The 22,178-nt window shown below is 37.9% G+C and overlaps 2 protein-coding genes across 3 annotated transcripts; one reads left to right on the top strand and one right to left on the bottom strand.

Annotated features, from left to right (window-relative positions):
- The first annotated feature begins 8,294 nt into the window (after positions 1 to 8,294).
- On the top strand, positions 8,295 to 18,997 carry LOC125271016. 2 transcript variants are annotated; one of them, XM_048194947.1, is made up of 15 exons: positions 8,295 to 8,747; positions 9,304 to 9,398; positions 9,511 to 9,570; positions 9,655 to 9,868; positions 10,007 to 10,082; positions 12,722 to 13,062; positions 13,190 to 13,263; positions 13,376 to 13,467; positions 13,712 to 13,909; positions 14,008 to 14,094; positions 14,188 to 14,441; positions 14,568 to 14,696; positions 15,214 to 15,348; positions 15,476 to 15,590; positions 17,778 to 18,997. In XM_048194947.1, the coding sequence occupies exons 1-15, from the start codon at positions 8,736 to 8,738 to the stop codon at positions 17,993 to 17,995; spliced, it is 2,100 nt and encodes a 699-aa protein (XP_048050904.1). In that variant the 5' UTR covers positions 8,295 to 8,735; the 3' UTR covers positions 17,996 to 18,997. The 2 variants fall into 2 exon arrangements, with proteins under 2 accessions (XP_048050904.1, XP_048050903.1); XM_048194946.1 differs by lacking the exon at positions 8,295 to 8,747 and having other exon boundaries at positions 9,017 to 9,398.
- LOC125271508 lies at positions 18,659 to 21,636 on the bottom strand. The gene is made up of 6 exons (XM_048195546.1): positions 20,643 to 21,636; positions 20,493 to 20,538; positions 20,327 to 20,418; positions 19,450 to 19,560; positions 19,054 to 19,327; positions 18,659 to 18,871 (listed from the first exon to the last, which is right to left on the bottom strand). The coding sequence occupies exons 1-6, from the start codon at positions 21,239 to 21,241 to the stop codon at positions 18,659 to 18,661; spliced, it is 1,335 nt and encodes a 444-aa protein (XP_048051503.1). The 5' UTR covers positions 21,242 to 21,636.
- Between the last annotated feature and the right edge of the window lie 542 nt (positions 21,637 to 22,178).

Raw genomic sequence — 22,178 nt, 5'->3', positions numbered from 1 at the left:
TCAACTGCACTCTTCTATCATAAGCCCCTCGTTAGCCAGTACATATACCCTCAGTAATCCTGGTGATAACTGGTTCCTAGTGGTTATGTGATATGTAATATAAGTTTATCATTGTAATGCATTTTTGTTGTGATAATTATAGAGCATAAAACATCCAGTAACACTTTAGAATACTGATCCTTCATTAATAAATAAATACACAGGAACAAATGAGTAATGCATTATTAACACTCTAGTAACTACTATTAACTAACAATAAACTCTGATGAATGAATTAGTAAATAATAGTGCTCAGTTGAAGGTAGTTCACTATTAGCTAATCAGTAACTACTATTTTTTTCATTCCTCCCAGAGAACTACTAAGAACTACTATATGCATGTTCATAATTAACATGAATGATGCATAATGTATAATTAATTCAAAATTAAAGGTCATGGTAACCCACTAGTAATGACTGAAGTATTACCAAATCCTTCAGAAGGAATTACTAATTATTTGGATCAGTATTCTAAAGTGAAAAGCACAGGGGCGTCGCTAAGGGGGGAAAAGTTAGGACGATTCTAAGGGCCCACGCACTTTTGGGGCCCCCAGAGATTGGTTTTATTAGTAGTAACAGTCAGTGCTCGAAGTGGGCCGGTGCGCAGCACTTCTCGCGCACCGGCAGTTCTCACATGTTGCCGGTACTCTGAACGCCCACACCGAAACGTAGAATAATCAGGCTATTAATTAATTGTATATTTGCGCGTTCGGAGCTTTTATAAGCTGTAACTGAACGGATCAATTGTCTGTGCAATATGACTGTGACTGAAACCCAATTGTTTAACTTTTTCATGAGTGGTGTGCAAATCACTGTAGGCACATTCACCAGCACGCTCCAAAAGTGTTAAGATTTGCATGAGCCGTTCCTCTGCGACGCTGATGATAAAATGTTCAACCCATTTGGATTCTATTGAGGATTGTAAAACGCTACGGAGAAAGTCGAACACGATCTAAAACAGTCACTAAAATGACTGATGAAAAGAGGGGAAAATATCATCCTGCAAGAATTTATCTAGAATCTACTAGAATTATCTACTAGAATTTATCACGTTCTATTGTATTTATTGTGGCAAATTTTGACTAGTTGTAGAATTTATAATAGATAATCTGTTAAGGGAATAGATTGTTCACTAAAGATTTATGTTACAACTGTGGCGTGTTGTAGCTATAGTTTCTAACTGTGTTGCTATTTTCATAACAAATGCTATGAAAAAGAAAGAAAAAAATGGTCTTACCTGCATTTATATCCTTATTGTAACAAACGTTATAGTTAATACTTACAAGAACTGTTATTTTAAGGCTGAGTACATGTTAGAAAGAGCTTTAAAATATGGACCTTCTTGAATTTTTGACTAAACAATTGTTTTTGTATAAGAATGTATGTGTCACGGAAAAATAAGGCAGATGCAAGTGCAAGTAAATATCTCATTTATTGAGCTTCACACCAGGGAAAACACGAGTAGTATTGGGCAGACAGCAGGAGAGCGGTGATCGCAGGGACTTCGATGGGCCGTGGAGCAGGTGAGTGGAGATCGTGGAATCCGGTCCGTGGTGGGTGAAGATCCGTGGTGTTCCGTGGTGAGTGAGAGTCTTGTGAGGTCCGTGGTGAATCAAATCCAACGAGGAAACAAGAGACAGGAACATGTAGACACGAAGAACTCCAATCACAGGTAAGACTCACGAGGAACATGGGGGGGAAACACACGAGACACTCCAAACAACGATCTGACAAATGTGAGACGAAAGACAGGGCATTAAATAGGCTGGTAATGATGACAAACAGCTGCCGCTGATCATGACAATCAGCGGCGACGCCCACACAACTGATTACGTGACAAAACACACGTACACAAGACCACAGGGTGAGAGAACGGATCAGCAACCGTGACAGTACCCTCCCTCCTAGGAACGCCTCACGGCGTTCCCAGGAGCACCTACCTGTCGATTGTAATCATCGATAAGGGAGTGATCCAGAATGTCCCTAGCAGGTACCCAACTTCTCTCCTCCGGACCGTAACCTTCCCAGTCCACCAAGTACTGGAATCCGTGTCCCCTCCTTCTCGAGTCCAGAATACGGTTAACCGAATAAGTTGGTTCCCCGTCTACGAGTCGCGGCGGTGGGGGAACCGGAGCAGGCGGATTAACGTGTGAATGAAACACAGGTTTGATTTTGGAAACATGAAAGGCGGGATGAATTCTCCTGTACGCTGGAGGGAGTTTGAGGCGGACTGCCACCGGACTAATGATCTTGGTGACAGGAAACGGGCCGATAAATTTAGGAGCAAGTTTATTAGAAACGGAGCGGAGAGGAATGTTCCTGGTTGAAAGCCACACTTTTTGACCCACAACGTATACGGAGGCTTCGACCGGTGGCGATCGGTCTTAGCCTTGGTGCGCGCCCTCACCTGGAGGAGAGTCTCGCGGGCTCTACTCCATGTGCGGTGACACCTCTGGACGAAGGCGTGAGCGGAGGGGACAGCGACTTCGGATTCCAGACTGGGAAAAATAGGTGGCTGGTAACCTAAGCTACACTCGAACGGTGAAAGACCCGTGGAAGACACTGGTAACGAATTATGTGCGTACTCGATCATAGAGAGTTTCTGGCACCAGGAGGAAGGATTCTTGGAGACCACACATCGCAACATTCTTTCCAAATCTTGGTTGGCTCTCTCGGTTTGACCATTGCTCTGGGGATGAAACCCTGAGGACAGACTGACAGTCGCTCCCAACAATTTACAAAATTCTTGCCAAAATTTGGACACAAACTGGGGACCCCTGTCAGAAACCACGTCCATCGGGAGGCCATGTAACCGGAAGACGTGATCTATGACAGTTACCGCTGTCTCCTTTGCAGAGGGTAATTTGGGCAAAGGGATGAAATGAGCCGCCTTCGAGAACCGGTCCACCACAGTCAAAACGACTGTGTTCCCCTGGGAGGGTGGGAGGGCGGTAACAAAATCTAGAGCGATATGGGACCAGGGTCTCGAAGGGACAGACAGCAGTTGAAGTAACCCATGAGGAGGGCGATTGGAAGTCTTACCAATGGCACAAACCGAGCAAGCCAAGACAAAACTGCGAATGTCACGAGCCATAGCAGGCCACCAGAATCGTTGCTTGACCAAAGAGTTGGTGCGATTCACCCCTGGGTGACAGGACACGTTGGAACAGTGCCCCCATCTGATAACGTCGGATCTTAACCCCTCCGGCACAAACAACCGGTTCGGTGGGCACCCGGGCGGAGGCGTTACCCCTTCTAAGGCCGTTTTGACCTTCGACTCGACCTCCCACGTCAGAGTGGAGACCACTAATGTCTCGGGAAGAATGCACTCGGGAGTAGATGGGCGCTCGGATGGATCAAAAATACGAGATAAAGAATCGGGTTTGATGTTCTTAGAACCCGGGCGGTACGAGAGGGAAAAGTCAAAACGTCCGAAAAAAAGTGCCCACCGAGCCTGCCTGGAGTTGAGTCTTTTAGCAGATCTGATATATTCTAAATTCTTATGATCAGTCCAGACTATGAAAGGAACCCCTGAACCTTCCAACCAATGTCGCCACTCTTCCAACGCTAACTTGACCGCCAGCAACTCTCTGTTACCAATGTCATAATTACGTTCGGCTGGAGACAAACGATGGAATAAAATGCACAGGGATGCATCTTATCGTCTGAAGGAGAACGCTGGGACAGAACTGCACCTACCCCCACCTCTGACGCGTCGACCTCCACCACGAACTGACGTTGGGATCAGGGGCAATGAGAATGGGAGCCGAAACAAAGCGGCTCTTAAGTTTGGAAAACGCAGCCTCGGCTGCGTCAGACCACCTGAACGTCGTCCTGGGGAGGTCAAGGCGGTCAGAGGCGCGGCTAGTTGGCTGAAGTTGCGAATGAAACGCCGGTAAAAATTGGCAAACCCCAGAAACCGCTGTAGGGCCTTACGGGAATCTGGACTTGGCCAATTCACCACAGCCTTAACCTTGTCAGGGTCCATGCGAATTCCCTCAGACGGCACGATGTACCCTAGGAAGGAAACAGACTGTGCATGAAAATCGCATTTCTCCGCCTTGACAAAAGCCCATTCTCTAACAGTCGTTGAAGCACTCGTCTGACATGTGAACATGTTCCTGGAGAGACGAGTAGAAAATCAATATGTCGTCCAGGTAAACATATATGAACTGGTCTACCATGTCTCTCAACACATCATTGACGAGTGCCTGGAAGACCGCCGGGGAGTTGGACAGCCCGAAGGGCATGACCAAGTATTCAAAGTGCCCCCTGGGGGTATTAAAGGCGGTCTTCCATTCATCCCCCTTCCTAATGCGAACCAAATGATATGCATTACGTAAATCCAATTTTGTGAAAATGGACGCTCCCTGCAGCCTCTCGAAGGCTGAAGACATCAACGGCAAAGGATAAGTATTCTTTACCGTGATGTTGTTTAACCCCCCAGTAATCAATACAAGGCCGCAAGGAACCGTCCTTCTTCCCCACAAAAAGAATCCGCCCCCGCTGGAGAAGAGGAATGACGGATGAACCCTGCTGCTAGAGAATCAGAAATGTATTTCTCCATGGCCTCCCTCTCCGGAACCGAGAGAGAGTATAACTTGCCTTTAGGCGGAGACTTACCGGGCACTAACTCTATAGCACAGTCATAGGGACGATGTGGAGGGAGAGAAGCAGCACGGGACTTACTGAACACTTCCTTCAGGTCCAGGTACTCTACGGGCACGTTTGACAAATCCGCTGCCTTCTCCTGTAACACAGAAACAGAAACAGACGAACAAGCAGAGACAAGACAAGACTCATGACAATGTGTGCTCCATTCTAACACCGAGTGCTGCCGCCAGTCCACCCTGGGATTGTGTTCCGTGAGCCAGGGGTGTCCAAGTACAATGGGTGCGAGGGGAGAGTCCATGAGCAGAAACTGAATGTGTTCGGTGTGGTTGCCAGAGGTGATCATGGTTATTTTCTCGGTGGAGAATGAAATGTCAGGAAAGGTTCTGGCCGTTGAGTGCGTTGACAGTAATCAGTTTGGTGAGTGGAACAGTGGATAATTGAAATCTGCGTGCAAACTGAGTGTCCATGAAATTGCCTTCTGCTCCGGAATCCAGCAAGGCTTGACAGGTGACAGAGTGATTGGCCCATCTAAGTCTTACCGGAAGGAGAGTAGATGGAGAGGACTTTTCCACGGAGATCCCACCCGATAGTAGCCTCGTACTTACTACCGGGCTCGGCCCTTTTACCGGGCATGTATTCAGAAAGTGCCCGGAGCCACCGCAGTATATACAAAGTCCTTGGGACCTCCGCCTTTCTCTCTCCTCCCGGGAAAGCCGAGCCCTCCCACCCTGCATGGGCTCCGGATCAAGAGCGGGACTGACCGTGTCTCTTCCGCCGACTGCCCGAACCTCTGAGCCACTAGCTCCACCGTGTGGTCGGGAGAGGCGCTCTAAACGATTGAGTCGGGAATCCACCCGTAGAGCCAGTTCGATGAGGCCGTTTAGATCCGGTGGTAGGTCCAGGACGTAGATTTCCTTGTGGACACGATCAGCCAGCCCATGCAGGAAGACGTCCCACTGCGCCTCCTCGTTCCAGCGGCACTCCGCCGCGAGGGTGCGAAACTCGATCGAGTAGTTGTCGTAGTCGTAGTTGTTGTAGCTGCTGGGATAGCAATAGTAATAGGTCATTATTATTAAATTGCAGACAAAGATTTTGGATAGCTAGGTTGACTTGTATGTTTGGTGCGGATTGGGTGCGGTAGGGGCCCCAACCTCATATTCTTTCATAGGGCCCAAAATTGATAGTGACACCCCTGGAAAACCATGATAACTCTCTAGTAACTACTGAAGTCTTTGTAAACTTTTGAGGTTTTTGTAAACTATTGGATAGTATTAACTCAAGAGTTACTATATAACTCTAAAGTAACTACTATTTATTTGGATCAGTATTTTAAAGTGAAGATCATACCAACCCACTAGTAATTACCAAATACATCATTAGGAATTACTGTACAAAACTGTACAAAAACACACAAAACATCAAAGTTTACAATGACTCCAGTAGTATTTCATTTGTACATTTGTATTTCAGTGTTATTACTTTTAAACCCCAGGTTATTATTTCTTTAAAGAAGAACCTCAAAATAGATTTAAACCTTTAGTTATTTTTGCACACATACTTTGCAGACATTCTTTACAACTTAAAAGTACTTATTTTGCTCAGTAATACAGTAACTTAAATAAGCACATGTCAACCTGCCATACCAAATAAGACCACAGGGAGATACCAAAGGACTGAATTAAAAAAATTATGCGGATCCATTCAAAATTATTGACATATAACACATATAACACTACTGATCCTCTCAAACTTCTCCAAAACACGCTTGTTCTTCGAGCATCCGTTATAAATCACTCACAGTACATTAATTTTGACAACTACGCGAATATATTGAACTGTGTTCATGCAGAAATATGATGTTATAGCGATCAGTGAGTCGAGAGCTTGTTTGCACATCAATAACTGCGGACTCGCGCATTCCTAATGTACGACTCCTGTATGTCACTGTAATCGTCTTTACCTTCATTTCAATCGTCATCCATCAAAACCTTTTTAGCGACACAGGTTTTCGTTTTCCAACTGAGAGAGTTTGCGTTTTGAGCACCGTTCAATCTGTATTTCACAGTAGCACGATGAGAAACAGACTGGGCTGAACCGAAACAATCACAGAATGTACGAGAGAGGTGGTGCCTTGTTTTAAATGTATTTTTTAATTAATTTAATTTAATTTATTAAATGTAACGTATTAATAATTAAATCAAGGATGATGCGAAAACTTGAGAGATCCAGGCTGTGATGACGACGTTGATGAAAAATTATTTATTCATTACAATTATATTTAGCCTAACACGCAAACTTTAATCGATAATGAAAATACTTAATAAAACTAAAAGGTAAAATAACCATCATAAAGGAGCAGTCAATAGTTAATGATAAATTTAGTATTGTATTGTAAAATCCAGAGTATTGTATCTAGCTAATAGATGAAGATCAGAATATACAGAAAGAAATAATAATTAAGACATTTGCAGATAAGAGAGAAGAAGCAGAAGCCCAGGAGAGCAAAAGAGGGAAAAGCTAAATTATCAACGACTCAGTTCATATTATACCTTAAGCACACAGGGAAATTCTCAACCCACTCAAACTGATGTTTTTGTTCTAAGAAAAGGTTAAATGGTTTTACACATTATATCATAAACTGGTCAGATGCCAAAAATAGATATAAAAGTCGATTTGACCCTTAGGGAATTTTGCAAATCTTACACTATAAAATGTCAGCAGAAACAATAACAGACATATTTTGATCGGATTCAAATGAGCACTAATTCAGAAAAACATCACTTCTGCAGTAGGCCTACTTGGCAGGCGTCCAATGTCACCTGTCACACTGGAACAATTGATGAAAAACTGAACATAACAAGCATACCCTAGTGAAAAAAAAGTATACTTTATTGTATTTTAAATATATTCCCATTTTATTTTTCTGCAAATATACTAACAAAAAATGTACTATCATTAAATATATAAAAAGTATATTAGTAGCATATTTTCACAATGCAACTTTTAACACACTTTAAAATAATTGTACTTTAGTATATTTTCTAAAAAAATATATTTTAGAAAAATATACTTGAAGTGTAAGTTCAGTTTATTTTTTAAAAATGTATTTATTTGCACTTTATAAAAATATATTTGAGGTATATTTTAACAGTGTGCTGAAAATGATCATTGTAACAATGCACTGAAAGTATATTTAAAGAATACATTATTTAATATCCTTAAGTTGTAGTGTATCTAATGTTAAATTTGAGTATATATTTTAAGTTTACTTCTTCATAATTGGAATTCATTATATTACTTGTGCTATTTATTTCAGTAGCCTATGACTAATGCATTAAAAGCCCATTTAATGCAGTGTAGCCTATACAATTTCCAAATATGTGTAAATGCTTATTAAGTTTACACTGGCAGAATCATTTTACAATCGTACACACAAATCTATATTAAACAACACACCAGCAGCACAAGTAATGTTACATGAGAAAACATATGTTGAGTGGTTTATGGAAGTAATTTAATGCCAAATGTTTTTGAATTAAAAAAGCTTGTTGAATTACAATAATTGAAAAAAAATATGAATTGCATTAACCGTGCTTGCATTTTAATGCATTGAATTGCTTGTTGAATTACAATCATTTTAAAAAAATCCATTGCATTAACTGTGCTTGCATTTTAATGCATTGAATTTTTAAGTCTTGCTTTAAATTCAACATGGTCGTATATTTAAGCAATGAATATTTGTTCAAAAACAGATTTTCATTATCAAAAATTCAAGAATCCTATTCACCTTTCAGATTTCACTTCCAAAATATTCGATCTGTTTAAAAATACAACCTATAATATTCAACAGGCAAGTTTCAGACCATTTTATTTCGCTTTACAAATTCGCTTCCACAAATTCAGTGGTTAAAATTCGACAGTAAATTCAACCTTTCACATCCGGGAACAGCAGGAAAATCAGTGGATTACCGAGCATAATCTCATCTGCAGTAAATCGTCTTCGCCAGCAGGAGGTGCAAGCGCGTCTTGACAAGCACCAAAGCAATAGAGACGAGAGGCCTTCATAACACGTCATTTGCCGAAATGGACCGAGCGGTGAGTAAAAGTTATGATTTTATTGGTCATTATACTGTATTTATATGCGTAAAAGGTTGATTAAGACCCAAATCATTGTTTACTCAAGTGTCTAAGTGATTCCTCTTTACCCCGAGTACACAAACACCTTTTTTTTTTTTACTGTAAAGGTGATATAATGTGATAAATATAAATCCAGAATTCTCTTGCCTTTGGTTTTTATATACATTTTTAGTAAAACCACTGTAATATGCTGAAACAGAGAGTGTATTGTCTGGTTATGCCACTATGACAGGATACTAAATAGCACCATTTTTATATAGCACCATTAAATACAACCCAATCGCAATTATAAAATAAATAAATATAAATAAATAGGACTTCTCTCTGCTATGACCAGGGCTTTGTTTCTCAAAAGCATCGTAGGCCCAAGTAGATCGTAGAACCATTGTCAACACTCACGATGCTTTTCAGAAACACAGTCCTGTATCTACATTAATAATTTGATATTTATGATGACGTAATATTTTGTTAAGCTACTTTCCATCTTCCATCCATGTCGTGTTTGTTTCACAAGGGAGACAATGAAGTGCTGAGATCAGCAAGGCACCTTTTGTCACTATTGACACAAGAAAAAGCTGATGGGCCTTCTACGAGTCAGGGTCTAAACAGGTATTGCATTTTTTCCCCCCAAACGTTTTAATTAAATTGAAACACATACATTGTGATAGAAATTGTGATTTTTTTTTTAAATTTATTTTTTTGTTGTTGTTTGGTTTGTCAGATCATCTAATGTCAGATGCCAAACTCCGGGGCCATCTTCTGTTCAAACAGAAATGACCAGGTCAGTAGAAACTGTATATTACATTCCTGGTTTATTATGAATCATAGGTCTGTTCTGACCTCCATGTTCCAATTTTTAAAACAGGTCCTTTCCTGGATTATTTTCAAATCGTAGAGGAAAACGGCGCTTCACCGGACCATGTCCTGTGCCCGTTAAACTAAAACCATTTCAGGTCATGTTCCATCTGCTGCCAGCCCAATGTGAGCGGTCCCCAAGTGGTCCAGATCAACTGCTCCACACACAAGCAGGACTTGGACGCAGAACTGCCACTCTTGATGAAAACATGACTCATCAGGAGGTAATGTGCCATGTCAAGGAGAACCTGTTCATATATTTATTTTTGTGAATGGTCATACAGAGCAGCGATAGCAGCTAGATTAAATAATCCTGTTATCTTTAACAGTTGTTTCTTTTCTATTTTTCTTTTTTTTAACAGTTATGTGATAAACTCATCGAATTGTATCCAAAACTTGGTGAGGTAACTGGTGGTTGGCTTCTTTATAAGGCATCAGGTAATATTTATTGCCTTCAGTAACTGGTTGACCTAGTGTTTAAATATTTAGTTAATAAATTACACACACATACATACATCCATACACACAGAGAGAACAGTACTGTGCTGAAGTGTTATGCACATTAGATGTTCCATAAGAGAAATCTGCTTTAGTGTGTTATTAGGAAATGTAATATCTATCTATCCATCTATATAAATATATATATATTATGGGAGTGACGGTACTCAAACATGACTGTTCGGTATGAACCTCGGTATCGAAGTCACAAAGTCACAGTCAGCTATGCAGTAAACTATACCCAGAGCACTTTCCTGCACATTACTATAATATTAAAGCGATAGTTCACCCAAAAATGAAAATTCTGTCATCATTTACTCAACCTCATGTTGTTCCCAACCTGTATAAACTTTTATATTTTTTGGGTGAACTATCCCTTTAACAGAACCCAAACAATTAAATTCAGTTGCCTTTTTATTTTTAGATTTAATAATCGACACTCAAATAAATAATAAAAAGAAAAACATGTAAATTGCACTTAAGGCAGGTTTTGCATTAACTTCTCCACTTCATCTTTGAAATTTAATAATTTACATGGTTACTGTCATAACTTGTTTTCATGACAGATTTATTTAAACATATATTAAAGCTGCAATATATAAGTATTTTGCAGTAAAATATCCAAAAATCACTAGGCCAGTGTTATATATTTTGTTCACTTGAGTACTTACAATATCCCAAATGTTTCCAACTATTTGTAAATCGTGAGAAAATTGCAGTTCTACCCAAGGCTCCGGGACGTGTGAGGAGTCGCCTGTCAATGACATCATTCCCGCGTTACCCTCGGTTTCCGGTTTTATTTTGTAGAAACCTTGGAAACACCAAAGACGCTTTAATATTTACATGTTTTAATAGACAAGGGAACAACTGTTTTGATACATTTATAGACAAAAAACTAATTATTGTTATATAGCTCGACACGTTTAGTCTTATTGTTTAAATCTAATTGTCTTGATTTTTTGCGAGTACCATGCTTTACCACGCCTCAGAGAAAAACACTATTTTGTGAAGTAGCTAACATGGCATAATCAGATGTAGCTTTATTTTTAGTAACAGTAATACAGCATTTTCTCCATCATACAATAAGTTTTAAAATGAATTGCATGTCAATTATCAACACAAACCATCCAGCAGTTAAAGGATCAATCAATCAAAGCCTTTGTTTTGAATAGGCAACCTCTAGCAGACAAAAAAATATTGTACCTTTAAATAATTGAGACATTACTAATGGGTAAAGTAAAGTTAATGAATATGTAAGCTCATATAGTGCATATATTTAGTGAAATGCTTCCCTTTAGAGTTAATTTCTCCAGTAAACTAACATGCTGTGGACATTAAATGACTTGCCTGAGGTAAATGTAATGATATGCAAGATATTATTTTCAGGCTGTTTTATTGATGTTTTTCCATGGTTGAAGCACTGGCTGCGAGACTACACGTATGCATAGATTGTCTGTTGTTTTTCTTTGCTATTTTTCCTGTTGTGGTGGTTACTGGTTAGTAAACAGCGTTACATTACCATGTGCAGTGCCTTCTGGATTAGAGTGTGGATCGCCTGTGACAGACTGTATTCATCATCTGACTATGCACTGAACCGTGACGTCCATACCGTGATGGTTCAGGCCAAAAACTGTTACACCCCTACACAGTGCTTAACAAATTTATTAGACCACCTGCCATAAAGAGAAAACACAAATATTTTAGGAATCTGTCAAAAACTTGTTTAAAACTATGTTGACAATGCTATTGTCATTTATTAGGCAAATAACAAACTGAAACAACTAAATAGTCTTTATTCACTCATAATAACCAAAAACTTAATATTTTGTATGCAGTCCTTTGACCTTGATAACAGCTGATAAGTTTTTTTTGTTTTTTTTTATGTACAGTGCTTTTCCACAGTCTCTGATGACTTCCATATAGTTTCTAGTTGTTCCCAAATACTTGCTTTTGATTAAACTTTTGTGCAATCTACTGTATCTTTGAATCCATTAAATACCTAATTTGTTCAATAGGATTCAGTCTAGACTTTGACTTGGCCAACTGCGACTAAAGAGCTCAGCTTACACATGCTGGTGGATTAACATTACAGAAACATAAATTATTTTGGTAATGACCAATACTGTTAGTTTTGGGCAGCTGTGGCACAAACCTTACATTGTGTGGTTGTCTAATAAATTTGTTAAGCACTGTATGTAGGCTATATATATCTTAATGTTATTGTTATCGGCCTGATAAGAACATTTGGCTGATATATTAAAGCCAATAAATAATGGATTATTTCCCTCAGCTGAGACACTTCAGATGTGCACTGTTCACAATGATGGTTTTGAATATCTTGAAATATGTTAATACAGTTAATGCAACATGTGCAGCGCAAGTCTGGCAAATTATTTAATTAAATTATTTAATGGTGAGACATTTGTTTGGCTCTCAATAATTATATAAAAATTTTGATTTAGATTTAATGGCCAATGGATTGGTTATCGGCTTTCAAATATAAAGAATTATCGTATCGCCAAAATTTTCATATCGGTGCATCCCATATATATATATAAACTTGTTGTTTATACTTTCAGGGGGTTGGGGAAGTCGGAAGCTCTCTCTTGTGGCACCTGCAGACTGTGGGTACACAGGCAGGCTAATCAAAACCTCCAAAATAGGGGAGAATTCTGTCATCTATATAGCTCCACTACAAGATGAGCTAGATATCGCTCCCTTGCCACCATCATCAGAAGCATTTCGAGATATGCCTAAGGCAATGTGCAAAAAATGCAAAATACTGTACCCACTTCAGATCCTCACAAACCACATTAAGACTTGTTCTGATGTTGTTGTGGTTGAAGATGGAAATGAAAGTCAGGATGAAACTCAGCATGAGGCACATGATGTGGAAAGTGAGAAAAAGAGCAATGTACAGGTAAATTCTCTCTGCATACATGCATTTCTTGCTTAATCAAAAGGTCAATTGCAAACTGAGGCAAAAAAAGTTTTTAAAAAATTATTTTTTTGAAGTTAGGAAATTTGTTTGTATATCTATATTATAGGCTTGCTGTCCTATTTGTCAAGAAGAAATGCCCCTTGACATCTTGGAAATTCATGCCAGTGAATGTGGGGAAAGGTGTGCAAGCCGGACAGAAAATGAACAGAAAAAGAAATTGATTTATAAATGTACTCTTTACCTCATATTAGAAACAGCATTTTTAATTTTTTTCCACTTTCCTAAATTATAGACCTATGGATGATGAAAATAACAACACAGCTGAGTTGTCATGTATGGATAATGAAGTGAATGACACTGCTGAGTTTTCATACATGGATAATGGTAATCAAATTGTTTTTCCTTTGGCTTTTTTTTTTTTGTACAGTGCAAAAGAGGATGATGTGACTGTTTTTGACATTGTTCTATTGCTGACATTCTAAAGAAGTCTTTATTTTTATAGTTTATCTTTAATTTATGGTAAATAAGTAGAGATGGAAAAAATTACACTTCTGTTGATGTGCAACGGAGCTCTTTTGATTTTGCATGATTTTGGAATAAATGCAATTTTTTTTTTTTTTTTTACCAGATTGGAAAACCCATCCAGATCCAAAAGTGGCTACGACCTTGTACAGAAAGGAAATTCTCAGACTGCATGAGACAGGGAAACCTCTTTTAATGTGTATGGACTTGAGAACATGTGCTGAAGAACAGGAAAGGCAACTGATCAACTTCTACAAGCAAAGAAATGTAGAGTGGGCATGTCCTGTTAAATGTCAACTTGAAGGTACAGCCTAGAGAAAATGAAACTATGCTATAAAATATGTAGCTCATATAGTGTATCCATGATGTCAGCTTTAATTACTGTATGTTTATTGATTTTAGGGGATGCTGCAGTTGGTGATGGCGTCACCAGGCACTTTTTTTCTATAATTCTTGAAAAACTGAAGTATGGTTTCAGTTTGAATTTGGGTATGCAGTTTATTAGTTGCACTGTAAAATGTACACTTTGAATAACTATTTTGATGGGATTTACATAATGCTGATTTACAATTAAATTAACAGGAAACACAGGAGTTACTTGCCTCTTTGAGGGACAGCCAGACCACTTGGTGCCCTCATCGTCACAATTCCTCATTGAAAGTGACCTCTTCTTAGTAGCGGGGAGAATGCTAGGCCATTCCTTTCTGCACGGTGGCCCATGTCTTGCAGGGCTTAGCAGAGCTTTTGTTCATGTTCTCCTTCAAGGTTCTCAAGATACTGCCACTTTGCAATTGGAGGACTGCCCAGACGTTGACATACGAGAGACCATCAACTTGGTGTGTATATGTATACTGGAAAATGGTTTGGAAAATGGTTTTACCTATTTGGAATTTAATGTTGTTGCTGGTGTGTGTGTGTGTGTGTGTGTGTGTGTGTGTGTGTGTGTATACATATTTTTTTAGCTCAGTGGACAGTCTCCATTGAATAATGATCAGTCTAATAAAGTCCTGGAACTGTGTTTGTCTTGGGATCTTCCTGGTCCAACAGAAGAAAATAGAAGGTGGCTCTACGAACGTCTGTTGTCACATGCGGTAATTAAAATTTGTAGATAGTATCTGTGACAACGGAAAGTGCCCTTATTTCTATGCATTTCAATTATATTTTGCAACTAATTTACTTGAATACATGGTAATGCATTTTTTATTATGCTTCTAATGACACTGTTACACAAGTATAAGAATAGTTTTTTACTCATTTACTGTTTAGATTGTATATATGATCTTTTAAACAGAGCTATATAATGTATGTTATGTAGTATCCTGATTCTTTTAATTTATAACTGTAAAGTTCTTTGAGGCAGCAGGTCATAATTGATGCTGTGCCCAACTTTGCCCTTCTGTGATTTTGTTTATTCAATTTTTCTTCCATTGTGTGAATTTTCAGTCTGTGGTTATGTTCTTTGTATAAGAATGTAAAATTCTCATTATAATAACAGCAGTACAGCAAGAGCAACATGCTCTGTTGTGAAATTTTTCTTTAGGTACTTGTTCTGTCTGTTGAAATTTTAATCTAATTAATTTATTTTTTCCATTTATTTGTATTTTGTAGGTTCTCGGGAGAAGAACACGCCAAATCAAACAAATCAAACGAGGACTGAAAGACACTTTTGTTTGGCCTCTTCTAACTGAGAGGAAGGATGTGGTATTCTTCCCCAAGGAATCAGAGGATTCATGCACTCCTGAAGTAAGGCTTTCTTCTCGATAAGAGGACTACAAATGGTTTTTCCCTTAAACAGGATATCAATAGCCATTTTTTTTGACAAACATGAATACAAAACTGATTTTAGACTCTCATTCTGTTGCTTGTTTAGATGCTGCTTTCCCATATCTCCTGGCCTAGAGAGAGTGATGACGAAGATGATGACGAATACTCAGCTGACACAAAGGAACGGATCACAGGGTATTTAAAGCAGTTCATTGAGACAGGTATATGCCTCAGAGTTTGAAGAGTTCAACAGAGTTCTTATTGAGTTTTTTTTTTAATTAGCAGTTGAAGTCCAAGTGTAAGAAGCCTAATGTAAGAAGCTATTCTTTCATGTCTCATTTTTCAAACATTAATAATGGCTTGCAGGTGAGCAGAGGCAAAGCTTTTCTCTTTGTTTACATTGCAGCAACAACATATAACTTTTTAGAACTGTTAATAGAAAACGCAACTATAAATAAAAAGACATTACACAAGTTGTGATCCATAAACACCAGAGTAAATGGGAACTGCTCCATCTTTTAGGAGAAGTTTTTATGCGTAGCTGCACTTTACTCTCTAAGGTTCTGGAAGCAGTTTTCCATAAAATGTGCTACACACATATAATGGGGTTATAATGTTCATGAACAGTTTTCTGAATAAATTCTCACTACTCTAAAGTTTGTCAGACTTAGGAAGGTCAAACAAATGAGTTTATGAAACGTTGTGGAAAAAGTGTTTATTTGACATAGCACCAGCACTGTCTTCTCTAATGCAGCTCAACCAGGCCTTGTTTCCTTTTTTTGCGTATTCTGTGGGCGGAGGTTTTTTAAATGAGTAACATTATGACTTCATAAAGCCTGAAAAAATATGTTGTAATCCAAACAAGCCATTCGTTGTAGTTCCAAAAAGGGGATTCTGTAAAATAAAATGTCTCCCTTTGGTGTGAACTTTGAGCTTTGCAAACTTGCAGATATTTTTTTTTATGTTCAAACAGCTACATTGCGCACTAACTAAAATTGAAAAAGTGAAAAAGCATATTAGGAACCCTTTAATATATTGTATATTCACATAGCTAGAAATTTGAGATAATGTGCTTGTTAATGTTTACTTATTAGACGTTAAATAATGATTAACAGATTATTTACTGTAAATTGAAGTGCTTACAAATGTCATTAAACTTTGAATTTATATGATCATGCAATTTAAATTACATATTATTTCATAATCACAGCCTGTAAGGTCATAAATTTGCTCTTCTTTTGTTGTGGTGTGTATTTTTTACCAATCATTAAATTATTACGTTCATGTTTTTGCTCTGCCCAATCTAAAGTTGAAAATATTCATAATTTGTAAATGTTTATAAATGTTTACTATTAGTCATTTACTACCTTTATGTGCATTGGACTTATAGCTACTGTAACAACACTTAAAGGGTGATTAGTTAAGATTAGACCCCTTTACCAACTCTTAAAGCTATACCCATACCAACAAACCTGTCCCTAACCTTACCCGTATCCCACCTCAATTGCAGCTAGTGTGTTTTCAATAGAACATGAACACAATATGTACATTGTACAAAATATTTTATGACGCAAGTTCACAAGTAGTTTAAGACACCTAATATAAAGTGTGACCCGTCATTCTTATATTCTTCAATTTTCTCTTGAACATCCACATCACTCATAGCTATAAAAATGCCTTTTTGCATTTGTACATTTGTAAGTGTAAAAAAGTGCATTAGGTAATATATGAACTGGAGTTTAATGACATTTGTAGATTTACAACAAGTGCTAATCATATGAATTGGAAGTTTAATGACATGTTAGCATTTTAATTTACATTAAATAATGATCTGTTAATAAATCAACATGTAATGTTTCATAAGTTCATTAGTTAGTGTTAGTTCACCCAAAAATTTAAATTCTGTCATTAATTACCCTTATGTCGTTCCAAACCCATAACACTGTAGTTCATATTGTAAACACAAATGAAGATCTTTTTGATGAAATCTGAAAGATTTCTGTCCCTCTGCTGACATCTATTTAACTACCAATTAGATGCTTCAAAAAGTTTATAGAGATCGTAAAACTAATCCATAGGAATAAAGCAGTTTAGTTCAAGGGGCTTGGTCGCTTTATATGATGAACAGTTTGAATTTAGGGGTGAACTATCCCTTTAATAAGCACATCTTATATTTCTAGCTATGTGAATTCATGATTTGATCATTATATAATGCTTATTTAGGTTTTATTAAATTTACTATAAAGTGTTACCCAATTTTTTATGTCCTGTTTTGAAACTTACATCTTTAGACCCTCTGAAATTCCATTATATAGATCTTATCACAAATATCACAAGTGAAAGACAACAGTTTGTTTTTCTGAAAGAGTGAGTAAACGATAAGAGAATTATAACTTCTGTTATTTCAGCATCCAGCAAGGACTTAAAAAACCTTCTGAAGTTCTGGGTCGGATGGGAGCGGATGGAGGCAAATATGGCTGTGGAAATTGTGAAAAGTGATCTCCCAAAATCCTCTACCTGCTTCTGTGTTCTCCGACTACCAGGGCACTACAACAATTTCCAGTCCTTCACAAAGGACTTGATGATGTGCATTGGCACTTGCAAGTATGGTTTTGGCCATGTGTAATTTTCAGACACATGTACATGTTACATTTGTTACACAGTGATATACACTTTTATTAGATGCTGTTACTGCACTTACGACCAATGCTTTGTTAAAATCCAGCTTACAAGTTTTTTTCTTTTTAGGATTGCTTTGTACATAATGCTTGTTGATCATGCTGTTATGTTTTGATACTATGCTATAAGATAGTACATTCCATTGTTAAGTAATGGGTTAATGTTATGTACATGCAGTCTCTGACATTGTAAGCTTACATTGTTCCACAATGGATCTTCTCATGCAGTGGTAAAGAAATGTTGAATGACAGTTGTTCCATAGCTTGTCAGATTTTGCAAAGTATCATCAAGTACTTTATTCTTTTAAAGTATTTGAATTTATGTAAAATGTATGTTTGAACATGTTCAATGGGAGTACAAATATTAAATCTAAGCAATAAGTCAATTCTTGAACAAAAAATAAAAAAAATCCATAATCCACTGTGCTTATCACTAACTAAAGGAAGTGTCAAATCAAACAAAAAAGTACAAATTACACAGAAACAACAATTCTTACATGCAGGCTTTTTTATTCATTCATTTTAACGTATTGTTGAGTCCAAATATTAATTATTTCTTAATTGCTACTGATAGAATTCTGCCTCTGCAAAACAGAAGATGAAAATCACAGTTATTCCATAAGAACTGATTGGCAAAAATGAAGTGCAGCTAGATAGATGTCCCAGCCAAAAGTCTGTGAGGGTCCTTTGGGGTCTACAGTTTCTCTGAGTGCTTCCATTTGCTCATTAGTCAGCGGACATTCGGTTTGAGGCACAACAATACTGGAATGTGCATCAACACTCAGTCCACTACTCTCCCAGTCTATGTGTGGTATGCTTAATCCCTTAAAAATATAGAGCATTTAATATCACAAATGACATCCCAATTACAGTTCTGAACATAGAATAAGTAGCATCAATACAGTACAAAAACTGTATTGAATATCTTGTATTAAATACAGTGTGATTAATCAAAGTTGTTTTTTTGTTTTTTGTTTTTTTTTACTGTAAAAATCCACAAACATACCTCTATGTCAGGCTCAGGTACAGCATTGCGGACACTTCCCATCACCCACAGCTGGTTAGGAGTCATATTACCCTCTGTGCGTATTGGGTGATTGTCCCAGGTGTTTCGGAAAAGGTTGAGATCATCTTGAAGCCGTGGGAGAAATACATAGTGGCAACAGAACAGATGAGTAAGGTCAGAAATATCAAGGTGGCCACCTTCTTCCAAAGCATGTAGAACATCGTAGTAGACATTTGTCACTGATGACCAGACGTCTCTCCACAACCTCTCAATACTGAAATGAAAAGTTATATGTCAATTGAATCTAACATTTTTAGGCATATGTTATGTACAGGTTGATAAATCATAAAAAAAAATATATATATATATTTTCAACAAAACACAATTTTAACTCACCGCTGATTGTGGACGCTCTTTCCTGAAATAAAACTTCCCCTTTCTGTCCCACGAACTGTGAACATCAGGCGAGCCACGTCCACATTTTCGACACCCTGATCTCCTCGTACCCTAAGAACATGGGTGTTTAAGCATAGAGATTGAAACGAATTTCTCAGAAATATTAAATTACTCGATGTAAAATTCATAGACAGTTTCACAGACAAGGCTTAATGTAGTCCTAGACTAAAATAAATATTTGAGCTGTTTAAACTGAAAGCAACTTGCACTGGAATATCTTAACATATGTCAGTGCAACTGTTTTGTCTTAAGATTCACAACAGTATGTTTTTAATAATCTTTTTAAGTCACATTTATAAAAGCTGCTTAAATTGAACTAAGGCCTAATTCTGGCTTAATCTGTGAAATCAAGCCTAAATGTCGAGTTTTGCAAACAAATAAAATCATATGTTTACTTTGAAAAGTATTAATTTATACTTATTACACTTAATCTGTGGCCAGGTAAACACACAGACTACAATGCGTTATAATAGATTTTGATGTGAGTGTGCCTTAAATAGGAGGAATCCCGGAGTATGACGTAAAAGAGGACAAATCCAGTATGGCAGCAAGTTGTAGGCTACTAGACACGGAAAGTTAAGGAAACAAACGCTGCAGCAAATTTTGTTTGCCATAGAAAAAAAAAAAACACGTTGTACACGTGTAAAGAGTACCCGCTAAAAAAAAAACAAATATAACGCAAACGTTGCTTTCGTGCCTTAATGTAGAAAAGCTGATTAAAAGGATGATTAAAAGTGTCGATCATTACATTTACTGAACTTGAACTAAACTGAATATTATGACAAGATCATCCAATTCTTACTGACATGTAGCCTACCTGAGAGGGAAGCCAAATGTCTCCACTGCTTCTTGAAAAAAATCCAAGGTAGTTGTAGCAAGGTTATTAGATGCAGCTCCAAGGTACATGACCTATTAAACAGAGGAAATTATTTTCTGGATAGTGAATATAGATAAGTTAAAAATTAGTTAAGAGTGGGCATTACCTTGCGTGAAAAGCCATCCACACCCCCGAAGATGACTATATTGTAGCTGAAACAAAAATATCATGCAAATGTGTTAAAAAAAAGCAGTCATATCTTTCTGATAATGACTGCAACATGCAATAACTGAGTAAACAAGCCTGACAAACATACCGAATCAATTTATGGTTGGTGTCAATGTGCATTATTGACCTAGGACCTGACACTGAATAGGTCCTTCGTACCACGCAGCCCAATTGTGCCATTCGGGACATGACTCCCACTGTATCAACTCGGTGCATTGCTGCCCTGACCCGGCCAAACTGCACTTGGTGTCCTCGCGCCTTTAAAGCTGCTCTCATCATTCTGTATCCACACTGAGGCATGTGTTGCTTTACATCTGTCACACAATCATCTAACTCTTCGTCCGTGAGAGTGCTATATCGTGCCCGAATGGAGAGGTTACATTCAGCCATTCGTCTGAATACTGTGCGTGTACTTACTCCAATGATGCGAGCAATGGTTGGAACAGAAAAGTTCATGTCCAGGAGATTGGTGATATAATTCGGTGAGATTAGAAGACGTGGCCGTCCCATCGACCCTGACTCCTGCAGAATAGTCGAAGTGCACGTCTCCCCGTCTGACAGGTTTAGTCGAACTTGTCTGAGCAGTTCTGTGATGCCCCCGAAAATATCAGGTGGGATGGTAACTAAATTGGACACAGCACTTAAAAAGACCAATTCTTGAGAGCAGATAAACTCCAGGTAGTCCATGTCGAGGGGCAGGCGTCCAACAGCATTTTCCAAGCGTGAACGGAGTCTTTCCAAAACATAATCCAAAAGCAATTGCTAAAGGGAATTATATAAAATGACATGTTAAATACCTCAGTATTGCTGGCCAGATACATGAAAGTAAAATAATATCCTACAATGAACAAACACTGCACTTAAACACACATTTAAATAATGATTATTTTAAACACATCGTTAAAGCATCGTGAGTGTTGACAATGGTTCTACGATCTACTTGGGCCTACGATGCTTTTGAGAAACAAAGCCCTGGTCATAGCAGAGAGAAGTCCTATTTATTTATATTTATTTATTTTATAATTGCGATTGGGTTGTATTTAATGGTGCTATATAAAAATGGTGCTATTTAGTATCCTGTCATAGTGGCATAACCAAACAATACACTCTCTGTTTCAGCATATTACAGTGGTTTTACTAAAAATGTATATAAAAACCAAAGGCAAGAGAATTCTGGATTTATATTTATCACATTATATCACCTTTACAGTAAAAAAAAAGGTGTTTGTGTACTCGGGGTAAAGAGGAATCACTTAGACACTTGAGTAAACAATGATTTGGGTCTTAATCAACCTTTTACGCATATAAATACAGTATAATGACCAATAAAATCATAACTTTTACTCACCGCTCGGTCCATTTCGGCAAATGACGTGTTATGAAGGCCTCTCGTCTCTATTGCTTTGGTGCTTGTCAAGACGCGCTTGCACCTCCTGCTGGCGAAGACGACTTACTGCAGATGAGATTATGCTCGGTAATCCACTGATTTTCCTGCTGTTCCCGGATGTGAAAGGTTGAATTTACTGTCGAATTTGAACCACTGAATTTGTGGAAGCGAATTTGTAAAGCGAAATAAATGGTCTGAAACTTGCCTGTTGAATATTATAGGTTGTATTTTTAAACA

The sequence above is a fragment of the Megalobrama amblycephala genome, linkage group LG7, assembly GCF_018812025.1.
Source record: "Megalobrama amblycephala isolate DHTTF-2021 linkage group LG7, ASM1881202v1, whole genome shotgun sequence".
In the NCBI taxonomy this organism is placed as follows: domain Eukaryota; kingdom Metazoa; phylum Chordata; class Actinopteri; order Cypriniformes; family Xenocyprididae; genus Megalobrama; species Megalobrama amblycephala.
This window is presented reverse-complemented; position numbering and strand designations above follow the sequence as displayed.

Coding starts and splice junctions, on each gene's coding strand:
- LOC125271016 (XM_048194946.1), top strand. CDS start 9,283: ATGTCGTGTTTGTTTCACAAGGGAGACAATGAAGTGCTGAGATCAGCA. Junction 9,399..9,510: donor ACGAGTCAGGGTCTAAACAG/GTATTGCATTTT, acceptor TTGGTTTGTCAG/ATCATCTAATGTCAGATGCC. Junction 15,349..15,475: donor AGGATTCATGCACTCCTGAA/GTAAGGCTTTCT, acceptor TTGCTTGTTTAG/ATGCTGCTTTCCCATATCTC.
- LOC125271508 (XM_048195546.1), bottom strand. CDS start 21,241: ATGGACTACCTGGAGTTTATCTGCTCTCAAGAATTGGTCTTTTTAAGT. Junction 20,419..20,492: donor TGGATGGCTTTTCACGCAAG/GTAATGCCCACT, acceptor TCTGTTTAATAG/GTCATGTACCTTGGAGCTGC. Junction 19,561..20,326: donor ACATTTGGCTTCCCTCTCAG/GTAGGCTACATG, acceptor CCATGTTCTTAG/GGTACGAGGAGATCAGGGTG.